The 24,801-nt window shown below is 39.4% G+C and overlaps 1 protein-coding gene across 10 annotated transcripts in view; it reads left to right on the top strand.

Annotated features, from left to right (window-relative positions):
* The window catches only part of AFF2 (ALF transcription elongation factor 2), a 357,228-nt gene that overhangs the window by 37,623 nt on the left and 294,804 nt on the right, over nucleotides 1–24,801 (top strand). Inside the window, exon 1 of one of the 10 annotated variants that reach the window (XM_064713248.1) lies at nucleotides 21,240–21,474. The exons of the other annotated variants lie outside the window; for them this stretch is intronic. Within the exon in view, the coding sequence (XP_064569318.1) occupies nucleotides 21,452–21,474 (23 nt within the window). The 5' untranslated portion in view covers nucleotides 21,240–21,451. Of the gene's footprint in view, nucleotides 1–21,239; nucleotides 21,475–24,801 lie in introns of those variants that run through there. 10 annotated transcript variants of the gene reach the window in all.

Genomic DNA, 24,801 nt, shown 5'->3' on the forward strand with positions numbered 1-24,801 from the left:
AGAATTGATAAACCTGTTCTAAAGGGCTTGAAAAGTTGAATTGAATTCTAAATGTAGATTAGGAATAAATGATGACAGCCAAGCCAGCATTACCTCAGTTGATTAATTTATAAGGATACTGGTCAATGATTTTAACCAACAGCTATGCATAGTAGAATCCTAATGGGATCTGTCTGTTAAGATTACATAAAGTAGAGCATTTGATTTATTTCATAGCTTTCCAACGCGCCACTTTAACTTCATACAAATAATGCATTAGTCACACTGGATAAGATGGCGTATTGAATAAACTTGTGATTTTGTCTGCTTCTTATAATCTGATTTTATAAAGGATTAAATCTGTTTTAGTAGTTTATTCATATCATAAAAGAGATTGTTGGTTGAATGAAATCTTTACATCTGCCACTTTCTATCTCATTAGAAAAGACAGTAACATAAAGTTCCTCATTTCCTCCCCGTCTGTTTTATCCCCTGGTGTGTCTGAGTGTGTATATCTTCCCTACATGTTTGTATATTATAATGTCAGTGTGTTCTCAGAGTTGTGGTTAAGAATGCGTCACAGCTTTGGAGGGATAATACCAGGGGCTATAAATGTTCTGGCCAAGAACATAGCCAGCCAGGAGCAAACAGGGATGTGGGCAAAGGGTGACTGTCAGAAATCTGAAAGTGATGGCTTGTAGCAGCATGGCCACGTGTGTTTGTGTGTGTCAGAATTCAGCAGGTGCTCCAGTACCCCAGCCCCTCACTGTGGGTGTGCCTGTGTCACTGGGCAGTGAGTGTGCTCTGAAGGATGAGTGGGTGTTAACTCAAGGCTGATTTAAGGGGATGTGAAGGCTGAGCATTCCTCTGGACTTCAGTGTGAATTGTCACTTGTGATCAACTGTCATTCATCTGTCACACTTCCACTGGTTTTTAAAAACACTTATAGTTCAGATGCATGGTTGTTGATTTTATTAAATTAGCATTTAATGGAAATCTAGGCATTTTTTGTTCCACTGTTGCTGGGGGGTTTATTTATTGTTTGTGTATTTTATTCCTTTTGTTGAAATGTGTGTCACTGACAGGATGCTGCTGTTACAACTAGCAGTTGTAGACCTTCAAAAAGTAGTATCAGTAGATCTTTCCACATTTGTTTTCTTATTTGTATGTAAGAATCTTGCCATTTTTATTTAATCCTATTGAGTGTTTAGGGCCAGACTCGGTCTTCTGAGCATGAGGTTGTCTTGGATTCTGGTGTTGAACTAGAAGGTACTATCAAACTCTTTCAGTTGTCTTTTTAGTCAAGGCAGCTTCTGAGGATCTCAGTTCCCCCTTCTGAGGACTTGCTGAGGACAAAACTTCATTTACATTTTCATTGTTGATGCATGTTTTAGTTTTACTGTCTCTGTCATTTGAATCTTGGCTGCTTTGCCCACATACTTTGATTTGGTAGGAGCATTTTGATATAAAATGTGTGGTTAGGCTCCTTTCTGGGTCAGGGATCCTCCTGCAGGCTTTCCTTGCAGACACAGTGGGAGCACTGGGGTGGGAATGGGGCTTGTGCTGGGCTTGGGCTGCCAAAGAGTTCACACAGAACTATACCCATTTGACTCCCAGCACAGGACTGGGCCTGTCTCTGATTCCAGCAAGCTTCTTGAACAAGACTTTAAGACTCACATATTGTTCTTCATGCTTTCTTTTAGGAGAAGTGACAGCAGGGCTTAGCTCTGCTCTGCCTTGGCCAGTGTCTTGCAGCAGTGCTGTGCTCACTGCTGAGCCCTGCAGTCATGGCTGAGTCATTTTGTTCCTTACTGAAATTGAAGGGAAAGACCCTTTACTTTTCACGAAAGTGATTTGGTCATATGCATTCCCATGATGCAGAATGGTCCTCAAAAGGGCAGGAATGTTTGCTGAGGTGGAGAGTTTCTGCGGCCAGATCTGGGGAGTGTGCACAGGTTGGTTTGCTGAGGGCAAGATACAGGATACTGTACCCAAATGGAAACTTCCTCAGCTAAATTGAAGTATCCTCTGCTGCAGGGTTACTTACACACAATAAAGCAGCTCCAGTATCTGTGACCTTGCTTAAAAACTGGGTGGTCATGAGAAGCAGACACAGCTCCAGCAGCCCTGAGGGAAGCTGACTTTGCAGGGAGCCTTCCCCAGCCACCCTCCTTCCCATCAAACCTGCACTGCTGGAGGTGTCATCCTGAAGCTGGACAAGGCAGCAGCACACATCCATTGCTGCTATCAGAGAATGTCCAAACCTGACATCTGCTGTGTGCACTGATATTTAAATGGAAGTATTTGCCAGATTCCTTGTGTATATAGTAGCATCATTTTGGGGGTGAAGAGTGTGTGTTCCGTATGTGTTGTTCTAATGGTTACTCAAGAATGGACCCATAGTTTGGTAATACACTGAGGACTAATGTCACCTTCCAGCCTCCAGTTAAAAACTTACCCTGTGAGGTGGTTACAGCAATAAGACACAGCTTAAGTATTTAAATATGAAAGAGCAGTGCCACACTGTTCATTTTCAGTGAGGAGTACTGACTCTATCTCTGAATAAACAGAGAACAGCTTTTTATGAGAGATTTTTGTTGTATTTTATTTGGCAGCTGTCTTAGTAGGAATTCTTCAATAGTATTTATTGTATTTTGTGCTGGTAGGGGTGAGAGCCAAAGCGGAATCTGAGCAGTTTTACTTGCTTTACTCATGAACAATAAGAAAATATTGCTGTATTAATTACTTTTGTGCTTTATTGGCAAAAATAAAGAGATCCTATAATATGAAATTGCTAATATGAGAAAGGCTTTGATTTTCTCATTAGCACAGGATATTTTGCATCTGTTCTGGTTCACAAGTGCATTGTCGGCACTTAAATAATAATAATGACTCAGTAATGAATAAGAATAACAACAAATAAGCATGAGAGTATTCAGGCAGTCAGGCACCCTCCGGTGTTTATCAGTAGGTTGGTTTTGGAGGTCTTGCAAAATGAGCTGTTCCCATATGCCCATTCAGATTCTCTTAGATCATTGCACAGCCCAGAGATTCATTTTGCTGCTGACATGGCTGGGTTATATACAAGCACTTTTTTTTCATTGTATGTCAGTAGTAAAGTGCTAAAGTTGAGATGGGAAATGTTTCTTCCACTTAGAGACATTTAAGTCTCCATTTTTCCTCTCCATTTTTTCTTTATTCTATTTTTTTGTGTGTGTGTGAATAGAGTCTTAAGTATCTCATTGTTTTGAATTTGTGAAAATACCAGAGCACTGGATTGTTCTGCCAGTCTTTCAAGTATGTTCTTAAAAACATAGCCTGGAAACACCTTCACTAAAGTTCAACTCAGCTTGTATTAAATTGTCTCTGCTTCTGTAGATACTCTTACAAAAATAGAGAATGTTAAAATAATGTTTGCAGTCTATCTTGAACGTTAAAAAGCCCGGCCATCTAAAATGAAGGTTCAGTTTCTGATTTGAATTTTGGTTTATAGCACTGTCTCACCTTCTTTAAAGTCTCTTGCCCGCCTGTAGAATATGCCACAGTGCAATTTATGGATTTCATTTTTCTCCAGGTCTTATCTAATATCAAATATTTAAGAATAGTGATAAGTGAAGGATAGCACAATACTCCCTTTATTGTTAAAGCAGTGGCTAATTTTGTTAAAGTATATTAACTTTTAGCCTTATTCTCAGAATAATTTGGACTAATGATGTGGCTTCATGGTTATGAGTTTAAAAGGAAAGGAAAATTATCAGTTCAAGCTGGGGGAAAAAACCCAGCAATTATGCTTTGAGTAACTATTTTCTTAAAACACTGCTTTGCACTGTAAATTATACCCTTATGACCCTGCAGTTCAAGAGAGTCACAAAAAAGTGTGTATGTGTATAAGCAATGATGTGGAATTTGACAATTCTGATTAAATTCTTAAAGTTCTGGAATGGCAGGCAAGAGGGCATCTTCTGTGTGAGGAGTTTAAATTGTACCTGTCCTTTAATGCCATTGAAGGACTACCTTTAAAACAGGCTACCAAAAAGTGGCCTTATTGATTGCTCCAAGTGGTACTTGCTTAAAGAAGTCTGCCTATGTTAAAGTACACTTCAGCAATATATGTAAAGCAAAGGAAAGCAAAAGTTTATTTTTACTTTCCTTGTTCATTATAATTATTTTTGGTCCAACAGCTCTCAACTATTCATGGTAAAAATAAAACAGGAAAAGAAAAGTAATAAAAAATAAGAAAGCAAAACAAAATGCAAAATAAGTCCTCCTCCTCCAACTAAAACAGTTTAGCCTTGGATAAGCCAAAAGAAATTGATAAAGTAAGTAGTTTAATAGCACATGACCTGTAAAGTACTTAAAGTGATCTGTGAATGGAAGCTACCCTAAGCCTGCTTCTTGTCACAGTAATTTGTCTGGTTTAAGAGCAGGAAAAGTGGGTCTCCTTGGCAATACAAGAACAAGTAGATCACTAGGTGAGATCAGATAGGAGTCTCTGGTGAGACCCAACTACAACAGAGCTCTTCTTTGACACTATTTCTACTGCTGTTACTTCTCTTAGTAAGTGTGCTAATTATCATAAACCTGATAAGGCTTATATTAATTGACTGAACTAAGAGTAAATTTTGGTTAAATAGAGAGTAGTTCAGTACACTTGACAGGTGCTGATTTGCTTAACTGCTGTATTCAAAGTGATGGTATGCTTCAAAACAAAATAAATAATCTAACCCTTTTGGGGAGGCTTCAAATATTCAAGTTTTACTTCTAAAACAGAAAAACTCAAAGTTTTCAGAATATCTTCTGCCTTTCTCCCCTGTCCTGTGGCACTTTATGTGAGGACAGCTAATTCTTACAGATTTTGTGCTGCAGTGGAATCCCTCTGTAGCCATTTGTCTGGCACAGAGTAGTGTGGCCTGTTTGTCTCCTGACATTATTACAGTAGTAAATGTTGGGAAATAAATAACAGCACCAACCAGTGTAATGGGTGTAGGGTAGATGTGGAGTTAGAGGGTGCCCTGCTTTGGGTGGAACCTCTTGGGCAGATGACCTCTCTCTGCCCCACTCTGAGTGTTTGCAGAATGGACACTGGAGTACACACTGGGCTTTACAGACCCTCTGGGGCCTTGTAGTTGTGAAGATAAATAAAGACCTTTCAAATACAATTTTGCTTGGACATATGAAAGGTATCAGTATTAAAATGTTCTTCTTTTACTTGGGAGGAGGGAATTTCCTGGTTGAGAGCTCAGTATTACAAGTGGAGACATGGAAATGGACATGGAAGAAGCAAACATGATACCTCTTAGCAACAAATGTCACTGACATTCTTGGGCATGCTGGAATATTTATAGTATATTTTATGTCTACCATAGACATTGCCATTAGTGCACAGAACCTCTTCATTTTAATTGTCAGGAGAGCTGTCACACAATAACACGCTGCAAGAACAATCAGCCTTTATCATTTCACAGCTACATTTTATTACTTTGTAAGATATTTTAATTCTTTTTTCCCCATCTCCTTACTCATGGATAAGGCAAACAGCTCTGGAAACTGGTGTCCTCTGCCTATCAGAACAAGGTTCTCCCTCTGTGCTCAGGTCTGGCCACTTCCAGAAGGAAACTGGGGAATCCCTTATTCCTCTTCTTGAACACTGTCATCTCAGTCATGCTTCTAGGGACTGACTTCTGTATTCATCCTTGCTAGGTAATATTCTCCTTCCCAAAACATTCCCAAAGCAATCTCCAAGCAATCCAGAACAAGCAAATGTATCAAGAGACTTGTGCAGTGTCTTAGGTGTCTGTAAAGTCACTGAGAAGAGGGCTGGAGTGATACCTCAGAGCTGGTTTTGATGCACGTGGGATAAAAGTAGCTGAATGGTTTTCTGCCCTGTGCACGCCACCTGTTCCAGTGAAAAGAGGAAGCTTTAACTGCTTGTAATGGTCATGAAACTAGCTGCACTTTACTGAGACATACAGGTGCAAATAAAAACCCACAGTCTGAAAGTACATAAGGTAATAAATTGACTGTTGATAAATTAGAATACAGCTGCACTTCTTTGCAGGGTGAGGGTCGTTTATTTCTCTGTGTGTCCCCTTCTCCATTAATGCAGAGTAATTATCACACTTTAGTTTGGATTGCAAGATCATCACATGCTTTTACTGCAGGCAGTGCTTTATTGAAACTATCCTGCGTTATGTCTACAAAGGTTGAAAAAAGAGGGGGGGAAATAGAATTACTTCCTGCCTGAGGAACATGCTGCAGGGCTTTTTTATTTTTTTTTTTTTTTTTAGTTTTGTATTCACTAATTTGCTGTTTGTTCTAGAGCAGCAGTGAGTGGGAGTTAAACTTTAAGTGCACATTTGGCTCTTTAAAAAGACATTTAGTGTACAATTACTGCTGTTTACCATCTTATAATTGTTGTGTGTTTAGGCTTAGTCAGGCTTAGGAAGATGGGTATCTGTAATCTTTGAGGGCTACAACTCCCTGTCCTAGATTTTACAAAAGAGAAAGTAATTATAGATATTGAGATGGATACAGAGATAACATAACACTTTGTGCTGTGATGTTTTAGTGATTAGTGTAAAATAAACACATAGACAAAGAGAAGGGCTGTGGTGAAAGGTGCTGTGTGTGGCTGCAGTTTCAGTCAGTGATATTTGAGCATGATACTCAAATCGAGTCTGGGAATCAGGGCTGTTTGTCATGGAGTCCCCAGATTTGCTCTTCTGAACTTGCACAGGTGCACAGTTTATAAAAAGCTGGGTTTAAGAAAGGGGCTGTATTTGTAGTAACAACTGTACGTTACACCACATCAGAGTAAAAGTAACTGCAGTCATGCCTCAGTTGGCAGCCCGGTGACAGGGGAAGTGTCTCCATCAGCCTCTTTTGGTTGACAGCTTTGTTAGATAGGAAATAGAAACATGGATAACTGTATATCTGGGAAGACCCAGATCTCTGTGTTAAGCCTCGACAGGGCTTAAAGTGTAGTTTATGGGAGCAGCCAAGAGTCGGAAGGTGCAGCTCTCCCAGTCTGAAGTCCATCACAGGAAGAACAATTGATTGTTTCAACCTGCTATGTAGCTTGTTGCTCAGTAAAACTGTCTTTTCAATAATGCATGGACAAAGCTCTGGAGAAATATGGATGAATCCAGGTGTAAAATATGTAGACACTAGTATTTCCATTTCTCAGCCTTATTCCAGATCTCAGAGCTACTGAGATGTGGTCTTTGTGGCTTGGCAAAGGATACCTTGCTGACATACATTGTCTGGATTTTCTTCACAAGGAGATGCATCTGTGAGGAGCAGGCAGAGATGGGTATTCAATGCCTACAGTGGAAGTACAGGTGAAGTTAAATGGGTTGATCTTGCTTTGAACTTGAGTAGAAAAAGCATTTGTGTGAAAACAAAATGTGGCAAATATGTAACTGAAAATGCCATAGTATGAAAGGCATAAGAGCAAAAAAGCATCATTAGCTAAAACAGTATCTTGTTCTTTTATGACCCACTGTAATTAGAGTACATAGCTCCACTATTTTTCTTGAAACAGAATATTATTGGATTTCAGTGCAGTCATCTGAAAATTTTCACTTAAAATTAATGCTTTCAGCTTTATTTATCAGTAATGTTTTTGAATTACAGGTGCTCTAGAGAAACAAATCTGTTCGAGGGCTATTTTGTAGCTGAAAGCCTTTGAGAAAATGTTCCTATCATTCAAAAAAGATCTGAGGCTCTGAGTAGGTATTGTGACTGTCATATTAACTTTCAAACTTAGAATGCAAAGGACAACTAATCCTTTCCTCCTTGGTAGAAGTCATATGCTGCTTTTTAACTTTCTTTACCACGTTTTATTTTTAATGTAATTTTAATGAAAAGGTGGATCTGGCATTATAAAGTTGTTTGTTGCTTCTCTTCTGATGTTAGAGTGATAGGAATTCCAGCAGCGTTACTTTTTTTTTTTTTGAATAATATTATATTTATTCTGCACTTAAACTTTGATCTTGTGTTTAGTCCTACGTGTTGAAATCCATGACACTTTCTTTGGGCTTTATCTGTATCCTTTTAAAATCGAGTGATACTTTTTTAACAGGCTGTAATAGTCTCTGGATTGAGACCACAGAGCTGGAGTACTTGGGTGTTACAAAGGTGGAAAACAGGGAGGGAGGTGGTGAAGATCAAATCCACCCTCCCACTTGAAGGGTGGAGATAAAGCCTGATACAGTTCCCCACCTCTCCTTGATAAGGCTGCTCTGGCTGTGTTAATGCTGCTCCTTCTCGCCGTGTTGAACTTCACCCACTGACATTAAATCCTCTCTCATAAGTGATTGGTGTACAAGCCTACTCTGTGATTTCCAGGCGTGTCAAGGGATTTAGCTGTACAAGCTTTTTCTTGTATTTGAAATGCAACTTTTTGATAGTAATAGGAAGCGTGGATCAAAATGTATGATTCATTCTTCTCTGTACCCATAAAATCCTGTAACAATAGCCAAGCTAATTAATATAGTTAATTAATTTGTTCATAATAAGTTGTAGGAGAAAACCGACCACCCACAAACCAGAAATCCTACTTTTTAAGAAAAAAAAAGCCTTTTTTTTAATGTGTATCCAGTTGAGTTTTTTTAAGACTGAACATTTAAATGGGAAAATACGTTCTTCCATAAAGTATAAAATTTCAGCAATTTTATGTCAGTACTGGCAGAAATTTTTTTAATTTAGAAAAGGATCATTTTTGCCAGTGGAGGAGGAAAATAGTTTTGCTTTGAGAAATAAATCTGAGCATCTCTTAATAAACACTAGCTTTACTGTGGTTTTTATCTGTATGTGCTTTCATAAAAGGTTCTTTTTAGTGCAATGCACATTTGCTTAAATCCTGCAATACCTTAATGCCTTTCATGCTAGTGCATCCCAAGGCACTTTACAATCTGTAAAGTTAACATTAGAAATGCAGCACATAAAATTCCCTAAGACAATCCTTTTTAAAATGCTGAATAAAACATCTTAACTGTTAAGTTTGGATTAAATGGCCCAGCAGTTGGTGCATTTTTTCTTTCTGTGGAAAATATGTTTGAAACAAATGACTGAAATGAATAAAGGCTCTGTAAATAATATGACTTCAAATGATATTCATGGAGCCCAAAATCTGCCATTCTGCAGGAGGAAGTCTAGACATGTACAAAGTTCAGCTCTGTTAATTAAGAGGGAGCAATACACTGCAGTGAGTCAGAGCAATTTTATAATCCAAATGCTGCTAAAAGGGACTCTTGTCAACCTCAGAATCTTACTTGTTTTGTAATCACTGGGTAGGGAGGCTTGCTGGCTGAGGAGATACATGTCTCTCTTAGGCTTGAGTGCAGTCCAGCCTGGTAGTGACCAGAAGCTGTTGCCATCTGATAATTGTTTGTTAGGCTATGCTAAATAATTGTAGTCTCCAAACAGCTCCCAATGTCAGCGTCAAGAAAAACCCACCCCCACGCTTGGCACTAATGATTGCCCTCGCTGGCAGCCCCGGCGAGGAGGCCAAGGCTTGACTGTTGTTTCCCCTTTCAGTGCTTGCAGTGGTCCTGCTGAGAGTGTGTGTGTCTGGTTTGTGGTTAAACGGTGTTCGCTCGGTTTTCTGCAGGGCTGCCAGCCCCGTATCTTTTATAAGTACTGATTTTTATCATTATGAAAACAAGATCCTTCATCGTCTTCTCACTCCTTTTAGGTCTGCTGCAACCTGATTTTTTTTATTGATGCATTTTTTAAAAAAGAAAAACAAGCAGAAACAAAAAAAGAAGAAAACAGCTGAACAAAACAAAAGCTGTGGCGGATGTGAATTTGTTGTGCAGGATAACATGAGGCCAGAAAGAATCAGTGCTTTTAAAATAATATTTTTTTCCAAACTAAAAGAAATAAAATGTACACTGAAAAATAAAAACTGAGAATAACAGCCAGCTGATAGCAGTGGAATACATAAGAGAAAGGAAAAAAAACCAGGATTATGCAGCCTCAGAAAGAGCCAACAGATGTTCAGGGCGGGTTAGAAAAACAACATGATCAACAGGACGAAAGCTGCGACAGATCTAAACAAAACCCCAAAATAGATGCAATTCTAGAATAAGCCTGAAAAAGAGAAATCATTATAGGCTTTCCTCAGCACAGGCACTGGTCTCTGATAAAACAAGATTGAAACTTCTCAAAAAGGAAATTTATACTGACGTGGGTTTGCAACTCCATTGCTAGAGACTTCTTGTGCACCTCTGCCAGCGGGTAAATTGGAAACAGGCTAAAAATGAGCAGTCTGTTCCTGAGGCAGCAGAGGTGCCTGAAGTAAGAGCTAATAGCTGGCCCTGTAACAGAATGGTGTGGTTTTTAGGAACGGAGAACATAATTGCTGTATCACTTAAAATAATTTTTTTCCAGTTTACTGGATGATTTCAGGTGGAAGCAAGTCCACATAGACCATATAGTTTTATACAGTGGCCTCTTGCCCTTGGTGCAGAAAGGTGTGTTCCCAAAGCGATGCAAATGTGAAATGCGGGTGCAGCCATGTGTGTGTGATGAAGAATGATGATGAGGATGCCTTGCTGGTACAGCAGTCCACTGGGGAGCCAAATGTGGGTGGAGATGGAGCAGCCCTTTCTCATAAAACCTGTGGTTTTGGGGGCTATTCTGCTGCCTACCCTGAAGTGAGCCCACAGTTGCTGGAGGCAGCCCAGGCTTCCTGCCTGTGACTGTGAAGTGCTATTTTGAAAAGCAAGTGTGTATGGATCTGGTGAAGTTGTCTGAATTTTAGGAAGATAGAGCAATTTTCTATCTTTGTCATAACATTGAAGAAGCACCAGAACAAAGTACCTCGGCCGCATGATGTGGGAAGGACGTGGTTTGGGTGCCTGTGTGTGGACAGACCCCGTGGCACGGGCACCGTGTCAGGTGAGGCTGCCCAGGCTCACACCAGCCTTCCCTGGGCACCAGGAAACCCACTTGAAATGCTAATTGTTGAATCTACATCAATTTGTATAAATTATGCAAATCGGCAGTTGCCACCGCTGTGGTTTAGGTGGTTCTTGTGCTGTACTTACAACTTCACGTGGGGCTGACACAGGTTTTATTCGCTGTAGTGGATGGTTTTGCTGTAGAGGGTTGGGAAGGCAGCTCTTGTTGGGTGTTGGTGCCCTGGTGTGCAGACCTGGCTGCTCCCTGCTCATGTCCAGCCTCTTCCTGCTGTGGCACAAAGAGAGGAGCTGAACTCAGGGCATATGTTTCCAGAAGGAATCCAGCTCTGGCTTTTCAGATGAAAAGGTTAAAGACTTTGACACGAGATAATTATAAAAGGAAAATGAATCTTTTCTTGGATCAAAAATTATTGTGTAAAAGAGTGTGTAAATTATGGCGTGCAAGTTAAGTAATGGCTTTTATACTGAAATCTGGAATTACTGTGATGAAGGAGATGGTGTCAAACTGTGGTAATTTATTTCATTTTGGTTTCTCAGTTCTGCAATGAATTTAGGAAATTCAAATTTATAGCAAGTGGGTCTTTGTATGAATTTCTCTGCAAGAAAGAGGATACTTTGTTATTTCCACAGAGGTCACATTTATACCATTATTCTAGCTAGTACTTCCAGTTAGAAAGTTCCCATGTATGATTTGTTCCACTGGCTTCTGGAAGAGGATTTTTCAAACTTTAAATGTTACTACCTCATTTAACTTATATCACTGCTCTTCAGTGTTTGAACAGGGATATGGTGATGAGCATAATGCAGTATTTTGCTAATGAACCATAAAACCTTCCAAGCACTGTTTACTTTTTTTTTAATTGTGAAAGGTTTGGGATTTGGTAAATTTCTTTCCAAGCCGTGCATGACTGTAGTTTTTGTTACTGCACTAGAGTGCTAAGAGCTCAGTTTTAAGTTTCTCTGGACAAAAATTGAAGTTCTCAAGATATTAAGTCAGATGAAATACAAAGGCTCCATTTTATTCCCAGTGGAGGATGGTTATGAAATGGTCATAAGGATAATTCACCTGTGGGTCCCAGCACTCCATACAGAGAGCTGTTGGTGCTGCAGAGCACAAAGTCTGCCTTGTGCTAAATCAAAACCTGGGGTGCAGAGTCTTTCTGTGTTTGTTTAAAGAAAGAAATGAGCAGGCTATATATCTGCTGTATCTAAACCCTGCTCTTTTGTAAACAGAATGGCTATTTTTGAACCCTGAGCAGGATGTTTCTGGTGCAGGGATAATGCAGATGGATCCTTGCGTGCACACAGGCGCACTCCGTGTTTATCACTCAGGGAAGGGGCTGTGCTGTCGTTCATTTAACTGGCAATTCTTTTGTGGTGTCAGTATCATTTCCTAGCAAAATTGGCTAAAGGAATTGTTTCAAACACAATAGATGTTTTGAACTGGCCTAATTACTTACTCAACAGCCAATAACTTTGGGAATTGTTTTCTATGTGAATTCTAGATACAAATTGGGATATCATTCCATTTGTTTAAAAAAGATTAAGCCAATAGGAGAAAAAAGGATCTTTACCCATTTTCACTGAGCAGTGAAGTTTGAATATACAGCTTGCAATTGAAACTATTTTTTTCCCAAAGCCTTTGAGGGCTGTTTCTCAGTCTAGTGTAAACAATTTATTGTTAAAGTCCTAGAATATTTGCATTTTAATTAAAGACAATTTTAATTAAATACAAAACTTTAATCAGAAAAGCAGAGTTTAGGCAGATAGTGTACTTGCATGCTAACCAAGCTTACTCTGAGGGGACCTCTACTCTGTGTAAAACTGGTTTCTGTGGTAGTTTAAGCAGGAAAGTTGTAAATGCATCTTCCTTGCCTAACTTACCTACAAATTGTAATCTCCCTCCTGCATCTTTTAACTGCAGTAAATATTCTTTCTACAGGCAATTAAATGAAAGAGGGGGTGATGCAGAAATCTTAAAGGGGCAGGGAGCAAGAAAAAGTTCACTTGGAACTCCTAAGGATGCCTATAAAAGTAAATGTTAAAATTACTTTTGTGTATTTTGAATATTCTGCATCAATTACGTGTTCCATTCTTTTTTTGTTAAAAGCATAGGCAATTCTGGGTTCACTTAATGTTAGATAGTAAGTGTGGTATCTGGAGTGTCTGGCCTTGGTAATGCTCTAATGCTGATGCCAGAACAGCATCTGGAGTTGATACCCATTGGTTTTGCCCTGTTCTCTGTGCTCCGTCATAGAACTAATTAGGACCCTAACAGGTATTAGGGAAAGTTGCAGCCTGCCATGATGTAGTGAATTCTGAGGTCAGACTGGCAAATGTATTTTTGGAGTTTTCCTCCTTTATTCTGATGGGAATTTGCCTAGGCCAAGGTGGCACATCTGGACAGTGCGAGTAAATCCTTCCCTGATGAGCTGTGAACTGATCTGAGAGTCCCCCTGAGAGGTTTGGGGTTGTGGTTATTTTATGAGTTGGTTTTTATACATAAGGTTTTAGTATCCTAAGGTAGACAAGAAGTAGGTGATCTTCTGTATCCCTGCTAGCTACCTGTCTGTTGGAATTAATTTAATTCTTTTTACAATAACAACTAAGAACTGAAATGATAGAGAATATTTTGTGTTTACCCATAGCTACATATTTTGAAAGGAGTACCTCTCATTAAAGTCTCATCATTGACAAACTGCTCATAAAAAAAAAAATAGAATGCAGGTGTCACTCAAGATCTGTTTAGGACTGAGGCTTCTGTTGTGATTTAGTATAATATTGGCATGGAGTTTTAATTTGAAATGGATATATAGCGTACATACAGAAATATTTTCTCTTAGGCCTATGGTTACTTGCAGTAATGGCAAAGCAGTTAATATATTACCTTTGCTAACAGGAAAAGTGGTGCATATAAATATTTTCAGTCAATAATGTATTTTTAAAAAGGTTTCTCAGTGGGATCAGATTTATGTTGTCAGAAAAATTTATTCCGCTGACAAGTGCGGATACCCGGCACGTCGTGTGTGCTGAGATTTACAAAGCAGTTTCTTCCTGGACGTCAGTTGGATGTGGTTATGGCAGGGTTATGTAGAGAATTGGGGAATCAGTCCAGGAATCCTTTTGTGCAAAATCCTGCCTTAGATTGGTATGATCCAATAAAGCTCTGCCTCTACATGTCCGTAGCAGTTTTTGGTAGCGTTAGATACTCGGGTCAAGAAGGGGCAGAGCGCTGGAGTCAGGATCTGTGGTGTGGATCTGAGAACAGAATCTTGCCTGAAGCATTTGAGATTTTCCTGATATATTAAACAGACCATTTTCCTCTGCCTGTTACTTGTGTGCTGCTGCCAGCTGCAGTTTAGCAAGGTAGAAGTTGGAGCTTGCTCCTTTGGGCTCCACAGATAAAAAGTAGAGAATAATAGTACTTGTGCGTTAGATTTTGCCAAGTGTGCATGTTTCAACCACTGTTGTTAAAAAGCCTGCATGTTATTTGTTGTGCAAAATATGTATATAATGAGAAAAATACACTTGAGCAGAGATTTCACGTTGCACAGAGTAGCCAAACCATATAATGAGTAACCATATAATGAGTAAAAAAAAGCACCATATAATGAGTAAAAAAAGCACAGTGCTGCTTAAATCCAATTTAAAACTAACGATCACCAAATCATTTAAATTCAACTACTTGGAAAATTAAAAATGTTTAGCGTGTTTAAAAAAAAAAATCATAATTCCCGTTTGATTTTACAGTGCTAAGATCAGTTTGTGAACTTGTTGCATCAGGCTTGATATCTTTTGATGGAGATGCATTCAGTTACACTGAATTTTTTCCAAAAAAATTTTAATTGGTTGAATGGAATCTCTTCTCCCAGGATAGAGGCAGCTAAAGCCAAGATGGTTTTTAGCTGCTTAATTAACTTGGTTTGTGAAATGATTTGGTAGAGGGGATATCATGAAAAATGTGATACATCTGTGGTGACTTTGAGGTAATCTATCAGTTTTATCAAATAAAGAGCCAGAATTTTGGTGGATTTTTTGATGTATAGGTGTAAAGTAAGCAGATTTTTTTTTGCCCTTCCTTTTATGTCCATTTTGAGTAATTCTAGTTATCTAATCAGCATAAAATGTGCACTGCAGTTAAATAGCACTGCATGATTATACCTGATGATATACTTCTTTTTTAAAGGGAAAAAAATCTAATAACAGGATTCCGTATTGATTGTGCTGCTAATTCTGCCTTGCAGCCCAGACTGGCAGAAGGCAGGTAGCTGAATTGTATTTAACGGTTTTATTGTGATGTGACTAAGATGGATGTGACATGGTCCTCTATTATTCGTTTGAGAGTGTGGACACTAATGAAGCCATTAGCTGAGCTAAGGCAAGTGAAGAAAATAGGGAAATTACCATTATTCTGAAGCCATTAAGTTGTAATCTGCCACTTTCTCTCCTTACTCAAAAAGGCATCTTCTTTTTAAGGCCTCCCTGACTGTCCTTTAAAGATTCATTAATTCATTAACTTTCCAAAGGAGATGGAGGAAACACAATTGAAATTTTAATCAGCTCAGTGTGTCATATTATTAACATTTTGAGTGTATCTGTATTCACTGTTGCACCACATCAGGTTAAGGTTAAATAAACTACATTACAGCAAATAATGTTCTGTTTCATACTGTAAAACATAAAATGTTGAAGGCAGAAATTGGTTTCATGGTAAAATTAAATTACAATACAGAGCTCATATTATAAATATTGTCATTCAAATGTATGTTCTTTGGAGGAAATGCAATGCTATCTCCATGTTATTAACATTATTATTTTCAAAATATCCACAATTAGTCTAGTCTGTATGAAAGGTTATATAAAGCACTAAAAATTTTATTTTATACGTATCTGCTTTTACTATGTTCACACTTATGATCAATGCTTTTATTTTATCTTTTATAAAGTGAGTGACTTATTTTAATGTCTCTCTCCAAATGGGTCATTTAGACATTAAATACAATTACAGCTGCAAATTCTTCTGTTCGTTATTACTTTCATTTAGATGCTGTGTAGTGCCATTTTATCTGTCCTCACTTTTTTATTACTAAAAAAAGTTCCTTTTTGCCTCAGTTGTACTGGAATGTCCTGGAGCACAGTGGGCAGCTTCTTGTCTGTGCATTTGGACCTGATTGAGAGACAGCTCAAAATCCACAAGTGCTCTTTCTTAGATATTAAACTGCCCCAAATGTACAGAGGAGTGAGTGCCAGTCTGACTATGGGATCACTCAGTTTGATTCCAGATAACCAACAAGAACTTTTTTTTTTTTTTAAGTGAGGGGAAGCCTGTTTTGTTTTGGGCTTTTTAGTAGTGTTTTTATTAATGCCTCAGTGTAAAGAAGCCTGAGGTACAGAGACTTTGTGTGTGTTTTAAGGGCTTGAAACCCTTTGTTGCAGGGCTAGGACTCACACATGCACAAGGGTATGGAAAAAAAAGTGTGGGAGCAATAAACAGGGATGCCACAGCCTGCAGGTTGGAGGTAAGAGGAGGCATGAAGATGAAGGGGAAGGTACTGGAGGCCTGAAAGTGCTGTTACTTCTGTGAACTTGAAGTTCCTTTTTGGGTCCAGCAAATTTCTTCCTCCTCTAAGTTTTTGTTTGGAAACACTTTCCATTTGGTTTTGTAGTGTTTTGCCCTTGTGCTGTATCACACACTTTTAAGCAGTGATATAACAAAGCCTGCAAGCTTGATGTTAGTATTTATGCTAGGCAGGCAAGCCTGGTATAAATCTGAGGTGTTTTTCTTTTCTTTTCTTTTTTTTTTCCTAGCTGTGATAGTGTCAGTTTGATATATCACCTTTCATGTTGTGTTTGTACTTGAGGTCAGGAAACTTCTGAGTTGTGCCTATCATCAGCATTGTAAATACAAAGTAGCCTTTGGCACCTTAGTGTGGTGCCTTGCAGTGGATTTGTCAAAACAAAACAAAATCCCCTCTTTTGTTTTCCCCTGGAGTCAATTACACTCAGGATGAAGCAGTTAGTGACACCAAGGATAGCAGCTGAAGCATTGCAGGCTAACCTGCTTATCAGAAGTGCTGGCATTGGTATTTTCTAGTATCACTGGCCAGCTTTACTGGTCCATTGAGAACCTCTGCTTTCAGCGGGACTTGTAAAACTCATTAAAACGTCTTTGCAGATTCTTGAGCTTCCAGAAAGTAGCCACCTAAATAATAAACTGATTCTGCTGTGTCAGTGCTGGCAGTTCTGGGGGGCAGGACCTCTCCCCTTCTGCCTGTGGGGAAATCCTTTGGTCAGGGAGGTGGATCCAGCCCTGTCCTGCAAGCCCTGCTCCAGGGACATGGACAGGCATGTGCCAGCCCCATGCCATTGCCTGTCCCATCACTCTGGGGACACGCTGCACCTTTATCTGGGATACACTGTCCATGAACAGGCCCTGAGTGTGGGCTAGGGAGGGTTCTTGGGCTTTAGAGATCTCATATATAGCTCTGGAAATGTGTGCACACACCTTTGTAGCTGCTGGGATTGTGTGCTGTATGATATCATATATGCACTGTGCGTACATATGCATGCTGTAGGGCATGTATGTTACCATATCGTCTGTGTACAGTACATCTGTGTGTTCCTAAGGTGGTGATGCTTTGTGGCATCACACAAGATGATGGAATTGCAGCTGGTTTCTCCACACAGCTGGAAAATGGGCTGGTGTTCTGTGGTTTCCCAAGCTCAGTACAGCCATGGCATAGTAATTTAGCAGCAGTTGCTTTTTTGTGTCTTCGACTTCAAAATGCTCTCTCCTATGCTTAAGTGTGTATAACTCTGTAACATGAAATAGTGTAAGTAGACCTATTTCTGAACAAAGCTTTTGCTATTGTGCAGGAAAAGTTTGTTTTCATTTCCTTCTGAGATAGGTCAGCTCATTAATTTTGTTGCAGCTGCAGTGGCATAGGAAATGTGGCTCAGGTGTTCCCATATTGCTGTTATATGTCAGATACAGGCTGGCTTTTGTGAGTAGAATTAGATTTTAGTTGTGTTCTAAGGGAAAAAAAAATCCAATGGAGAAAAATTAGCTACATGCCTCCAAAGCAGGAGAATGTGCATCATGTGTTTTTGTTTGGAAGATAAATAGATGTTCATTAAACATCAGTAGGTTATAAAGCTGCTGTTGGCTTGGGATGGGGTTTCCAGATCTGTCTGCTGACATGTAAGGTTTGGGACCCAGTCACATCTGCTGTGACATGCTTTGCTTGAACAGAGCTTTCTTCCCATCTCCTTTTGCTGGCTGGAGATTTACATAATATATTCAAGTACAGTGAAAGGTCCAGACATCCTGGCCAACAAACAAAGCATGTTCTATACTTAATACTGCCTCAAATTTCTCATAACTGGTCGGTGATTATTCCAGTCACAAATAACCCTGGACAGCTTTGAGACAGAATTTTTCATTCGGTTATGAGTTCTTCTGTAAATAAAGCAAATCCTCAGGAGTGAGTGTGAGGAATGGTTGATCCTGAAAAATGAGGAATAGGAGTGTGTTTTGAAGCTGGGTGAAAAAATCCACATGTTGCAATTTATTTATTTACATCCATTACTCTGCACTTCTCTAAGCGCTGAAACTTGAGCAGAACACAAGAACTTATTGCAGATCTGCAAAGTCCTGTGCAGTGGGGACTGTCCTTAGTTATTGCTATCAGCAGCAATAAATGTAGTACACGTAATCCTCTCACGCCAGCCTAATACATCCCTCAATTTGTGACTTCTCCACCAGCCAGAAAATAGGTGAACTTTGCAGTGGGCCTGAAAAGGGGTTATCAGCAAACTCTGGATCTGCAGACTTGAGGAAAAGATCAGGTTTCAGTGTCCACATTCTATGTTGAAAATACTGTCATCAGGATCTCTGGAGTTTTTGGGGGACTGGGGTCATGACTGTCGCTGTCTTCCATATGAGGAAGGGGACTGGCAAAATCCAAACAAGCAGAAGTGTTAGGAGCTAAACCCAGTGTCTAGAAGCCTATATCAAAATTAGCCAGCCACCCATACAGACTTTGGAGCATCAGTAGCACTTCAGAAATAGCTAGCCCCAGGAGAGAAACAGCAGTATCCTGTTCTGAGGTGGAAACCACAAAGCATGGCTGCATCTGAAAAAAATCTGTGACAGCTTTCCTGAATCTTTCCAAAGATCCTTAGGAAAGCTCATACCCTGTGTGTATTCAGATGGTGTTTCCCTGTTGACCCCAGCATTCCTAACTGAGCTTCAACACCCATTGACCAAAGGGAGGTTCTGGGGTTTGGTTTTCTTCCCTCTTCCCTTGAGCACATCCAAGCAGGGATCTCAGTGCTGTGCCTGGAGTCCCCAAATATACTGAAGTTATGAACTGCCCTCCTTGTGAACTTGGTGTGAAATGGAAATGTCTGTGAATAAACAATGTGTATGATTCAATTCTCCCTCTCGTGGTCAGATGGGGCCCTTCTCACAGTCTTCAAGCACAGACATATTAGATGTGTCTGTTTGATGTAACTTGCATCTTTTAGAAGCCTCCCATGGTCGTAGTACAATCAGGATTTAGTGGGGAAGTTACTGATGGTTCTTGAAATACATATATTGACTTTTTGCCACACCTTGAGTGGACAGATTGGAGATGTGAACCCAACTGCGACATTCTGTGGAATTGTATTAACCTCTCCTGTACACACCTCCCCTAAGTGTTTCTAATTTGTCTCTGTTTAGGTGTTAAAGTGCTTCTGAAGCATAGCTCTGTTTATCATCCTCCTGGCACTCCTGTTGACTCCAGTGGGTGATACAGTGTGAGCTCTGTTGCTTTTCAAGGATGCTGCAGTGTCGTTGACTTTGACAGGAGCACTCCTCTAAAAAAACGAGAGGAGGATTTGCCTCTCTGTTATAAATCCCACTGTTTGGTAAGAAAAGTCCTGAGGATTTTGTTCAATGATATTTAAGTCTCTCCAGAAGGAACAAAACCCTATTTAAAAAAAAAATAAACAACCCTGCACAAATGTACAGGATTAAGCATTCCAAAATCAATTCTTAATTATTGTTTAATTGATTTCAGATATAAAAAAGAAATAGAAAAGAAGAAAAAATTTAAATATATTCTTTACACAGGGCTTAACAGCCATTTTCTGTCAATGTAGATGTTAGAACAATACCAAAATTCTGTCATGAACAGAGCCCCTGTACACCAACATGCCTTTTGTTCAGTTTTATCACTGAGGAGCAGGAGTTTTACTGTATTTGTTTTTCTGATTTATGTCACAAATATTTTCTGTCTCGTGCATCATTTTTAAGTGCTGTTTACACTTATTTTCATCCACTAGCATGGGAAAATAATTGCCACTCTTTAGAACTCCTGGTTAATTCTGAAGCAATAAGTTTAATTGCTTATTATGTATTTCTAAGTAGTTAGTTTCCTCTAAGAATTGGTTAAAGATTTTCCTTGCACAGATCTTGACTCAAAGATTGTCCTTTAGCTAGAAAATATTGATTAGCTTTTGTTTGGCCCCTGTGGAGAGCACCTTATCTCTAAGACTAGGTTTTGTTACTATGAGGGTTGACAGAATTCAGATTTAACCAGGTGAAGTCTGCCATGGTCAGTAAAAAGTTAAAGGATCGCTGTAATAAATTATGATATTAATCTTGTGAATTTTTTTTATTTAATCAAAAGAGATTTTGGGGACTTCAAGCTGACTGAAGTAATTCATGCTAATTGCCTCATCTGCTTAGTATGTCATTTGTCTTCTATGAATATCAATGCCTACATTCATTTAATCTAAAATAATTAATACCCAAACAATTAATAATGAGAGATAAAATCTGAATTAAAAAGAACTTTAAAAGACTTTGAAATATATTAATAATTTTTAAGACCAAATGTAAATACTGCATTACATCTCAAATTATATTATCAGAGAAAATTATATTAATAATGAATACAGGATTACATGCATCTTTTTCTATGCATGTGAATATTATTACTGTATTAGCAGGTGCACTGTGGCAGGTCAGGGGCTGGGTTTCTGAGCTTGTTCAGGCCTTGTGCAAGCTGAGCCCAGGGTCCTGCTGGCAGCAGAGCAGTCCTGGCTGTTCAGAGCTGCCTCGCTGATGTCAGCAGGGAGATAGGTGCCTTTGAAGAGTGATTCAGCAGCTCTCCGTGCTGACTAATCACTGGATTTAGCCACTAGCAAATGCAGGATACACGATGATGCCTGAGCTCCTGCCTTTTAGGGCTGGCACACGGCTCTGACTCAGGGCTGTATCTGCCCACTAATGATCTGGTGCCTACAGCCCTCTTCTGATGTGAGGTATCTGAGCCCATCTTGTCTCCTTGAAGGCAGCAAAACCCTCAGAGAGCGTGGCTGCCTTAATAGCACACTGTGGCTTTACTGTAATAGCCTGGTGGCAGAGAAAGCATGACTTTGGGACTCTCAGCACCCTGAGAGGACAGAGGCTGCTGCTCTTGCCAGCAAGAGGGTATCCTGGAGGAACCAGTCTCTATGCACCTGCCTGAAGATGAGCTACAACACAACCAAAAATGCAGCAGTCGCAGCACCAGAAGTAAGTCTGATCCTGTAGCTTTGTGGCCTGGGATTCACCTGGAGGGGATGGTTGGGTCTTTGGTTGGAGGTGTTTGTGTTTTCTGGCTGTAAAAATGTACAAAATAACCAGGATTCCTACTTCTCATGTTGGCAGACAGACGTGAGCTGCTGTTGTGCTGTGGGAGTGAACACGTTGCCTTTGAAGGGCAGCAGAACCTGGGTGGCTGTGGCTTCCTCACCATGGTGGGGTGCTTTGTGTCCCAAGCACTCCTTGCTTCCCTTTGTCACTGGCTGCTTTTAGCAGATCTTTCATGCTGCCAAGGAAAGAATGTTGAAAATGGGAAGTGGATTAAGTAGATGTGGAGGCATGAGCTTGAGGAAATGTCTCTGGCTCCCAAAACCTGCTGGCCTCACCTGTGCTCTCAGGCACGTGTGTGACCTGGTGATGTGAAGGGTTAACCAGGTGTGGCTAGTGGTGGAATATCACCTGACATACAATTTAAGCACCTTGTCTCTTGCTGCTGATACCTTCCTTCAGTCAACAGGGGACAGTACACCCTTGATCTCTTCCTTCTGAATGTTTTAGGATGCTGGCCTAGGATGTTCTTTCTCAGCAGCTTTCTGGTGGTCTCTGTACTTCAGAGAATCACCCTACCAAGCAAATTGATGGACTCTGTGCCTGTGCTGTGGATGTTAAATTTAGTTTTCCATAACTACAGGTGTGTCTACAGGCTGTAACAAAGTTTGGCCATTCCAGTTCAATAGCAATAGCCTGGTTGTGCTGCTGTTGCCTGGCACAGAGGACATGCTCATGTTTGTAGCTGTTGCAGTGATATGTTTCATGTGTGGTTGTCTGAGCCCCAGAGGTCGTTTGGATTTCCAAAGGTGAGAGTTGGAAAGCTTGAAAAGAGAAAGGGAATAATGAACCTTGGGTATTCATGTAATTGTCTTTAAAATATCTCAGCCTGGACACTGTCAATTGTAGGTGTGTTCATTGACTTTACATCTGACACATACATGACAAATGCTGTCCTGCCTTCCAGTGTTACCCCAGCCATGCATTTGTTCTGCCTGCCTTGTGCTGCTGCTGGCTTTAGGATGTCATGTTGTGAATCAGATCAGCTGAATGGTCCTGCTTATTCTCTTTTGTGGGGGTGGGAATGGGAGGGAGGGAAATTGCTTTGCAGCCAGATTAATTTCCTGGTCTATCTGCCTGTGTAGTTGCATGAATGCCACTGCCAACACAAGGAGTGGAGCAAAATTGCTGCTAAATTAAAATGTTTCTGGACTGCCATCTTTAGATATAAAATAATAAGTATGATTATTTTGTTAATATTACTTTGCTCTAGGTTTTGACACACTATGGTCTAAGACCATGTGCCTGTAGTCATTATTCACTCTTGAATTGTAGAATAGTTATCAGGCATATTTTGTGGCTTCTCTGAGTATGTATGTGTGTGCATGTGTACTGCAGTCCTCTTTGTTTACTAGATGAAATACATTTATTGGTGGAAAAATATGACTTGACTTTGCAGCACATCAACCTTTAGCATGAATGATTGTTTGGTGGTGCTTCTGAAGATGTTTTATCTAATTCTCACTGTTGCAACTCTGCAAAGGGTGAAGGTGCAGAACAACTCAGTGGCCACTACTGGCCCAGTTCCATGGCTTCTCATCTGGTCATTGACTTTTACTGTGTGTTTTTTTGTTTCTGTAAATAAATTTACCAAGCTCTACACTGAAGAGTCCAAGAGTTCTCCAAAGCAATGTACATGAATTTATCATACCAATTCCTTAGTAAAGTCACAATTATAGTAATCCTGCTGTAGGATTCTTCTTGGTCTTTATTCAGTGACCTGTATATGAAAAGTAAAGAATAAATAATTCTAGTATATATATTTTAATTTGGTAAACATAATCATAGTAGCTTGCTCACTGAAGCAGACAATTGCTTCAAATATAGCTTTTGTTGAAGTGAAGTGAGTTTATTCAGGATAAATTTATATCCATTATAAATTACTAGCTTCAGACAGATATTGTGAAATACTTAAATTCCTTCTGTTCCCATATTTTCTTATTTTATTAAGACATTATAACTTCAGTGGATGTGGGAGGCATTAGGAGAGAAATCTGAAATTCATGTGAATAAACAGGTTTCCAGACAGGATGCATTTTTATTTCTTTCCCTGTAATGTGTATTTCAAAGTATTAATTCACAAAGTACTTAATAACTTTGTGAATGCAATTAGTGTTTTATATGCCAGATTCCACTTCTTTCCTTTTTTTAAGCCTTTTACACAAAATTCACTCAGTTTACATGTATCTTTTCATAAATACCAATAATGCTTTAATTTATGGGTGTTTGCTGTTGGGCTTTGTTTAAATGAGTTCTGTCCAAAAGGAATCAGAGCTTTGTATTCTTGCAGAAATGAATAAACCACATGAGGTGAATTTTTATACAACCCATTTCAAACCTAGAGTTTTCAGGGTATAATTTAGATATTGCATTGGTGGTTTATGACCATATAAAGTGGAGGTGTGTAGGTAGGAGGCTAGATAGATGTACTTGTAAATGGCTGGGAGCAAGGAGGCTGAGTGTGGTCTCCAGCAGTGCATTTTTCAGCTCACAGTTTCACATCTCTATCCTAAGGCATTAGATGTTACTAATTCTCCAAGAGCCAAAGATTTGTTTTACAGAAGATTCTGATTTGATTAAGATATTGCTTCAAGACCTAATGTTACTTTAGCAAATCATGCCACGACTGGAAACGTACATGATTGGAAATAAACTGCATGTTATCTGAGAAACAGAGAAAGAGCCTCATGATTTGGAATGATGCTGCAGAAGCAGTGTTTAGTGTAATGACAGTACACTTAGATTAATTATAGCGCTGCTTGCAGGCGCCACTATACACTTAGTGTTGTGTCAGCACTTTTGCTGTTAACCCTGTGCTGCAAAAAATTCTAATTTGGCTCCAAAAAATGAAGAAATCCTCTGGTTTGAATACAGGCTTTGTGCTGTATGCACTGAATAAACTTCTAGTTAGGGCCTGAATTTTATTTTTGTATCCTTGGCTTTCCAAAGTATGTAGCTGTAGAAATAATAAGTTCTATTTAACATTGTGTATGTTTTCTGCTCTGCGTACTTCTGATGGAGAACTTAATTTTAGTAAATGCCTAGACTGTTGTGATCACTTCAGATGGTCTGAAATAAACCACTGAGATATTTAACCTTGAAACTGGAAGGTGCAAGTGTTAAGCCACCATTTCGCTGCTCAGTAGACGAGTTAAATTTGGCTTAATGTGTGTTTATATGATTAGCTGCAATAGCTCTGAAGGATTGTTA

Source organism: Zonotrichia leucophrys, chromosome 4A (genome assembly GCF_028769735.1).
Source record: "Zonotrichia leucophrys gambelii isolate GWCS_2022_RI chromosome 4A, RI_Zleu_2.0, whole genome shotgun sequence".
Lineage (NCBI taxonomy): Eukaryota > Metazoa > Chordata > Aves > Passeriformes > Passerellidae > Zonotrichia > Zonotrichia leucophrys.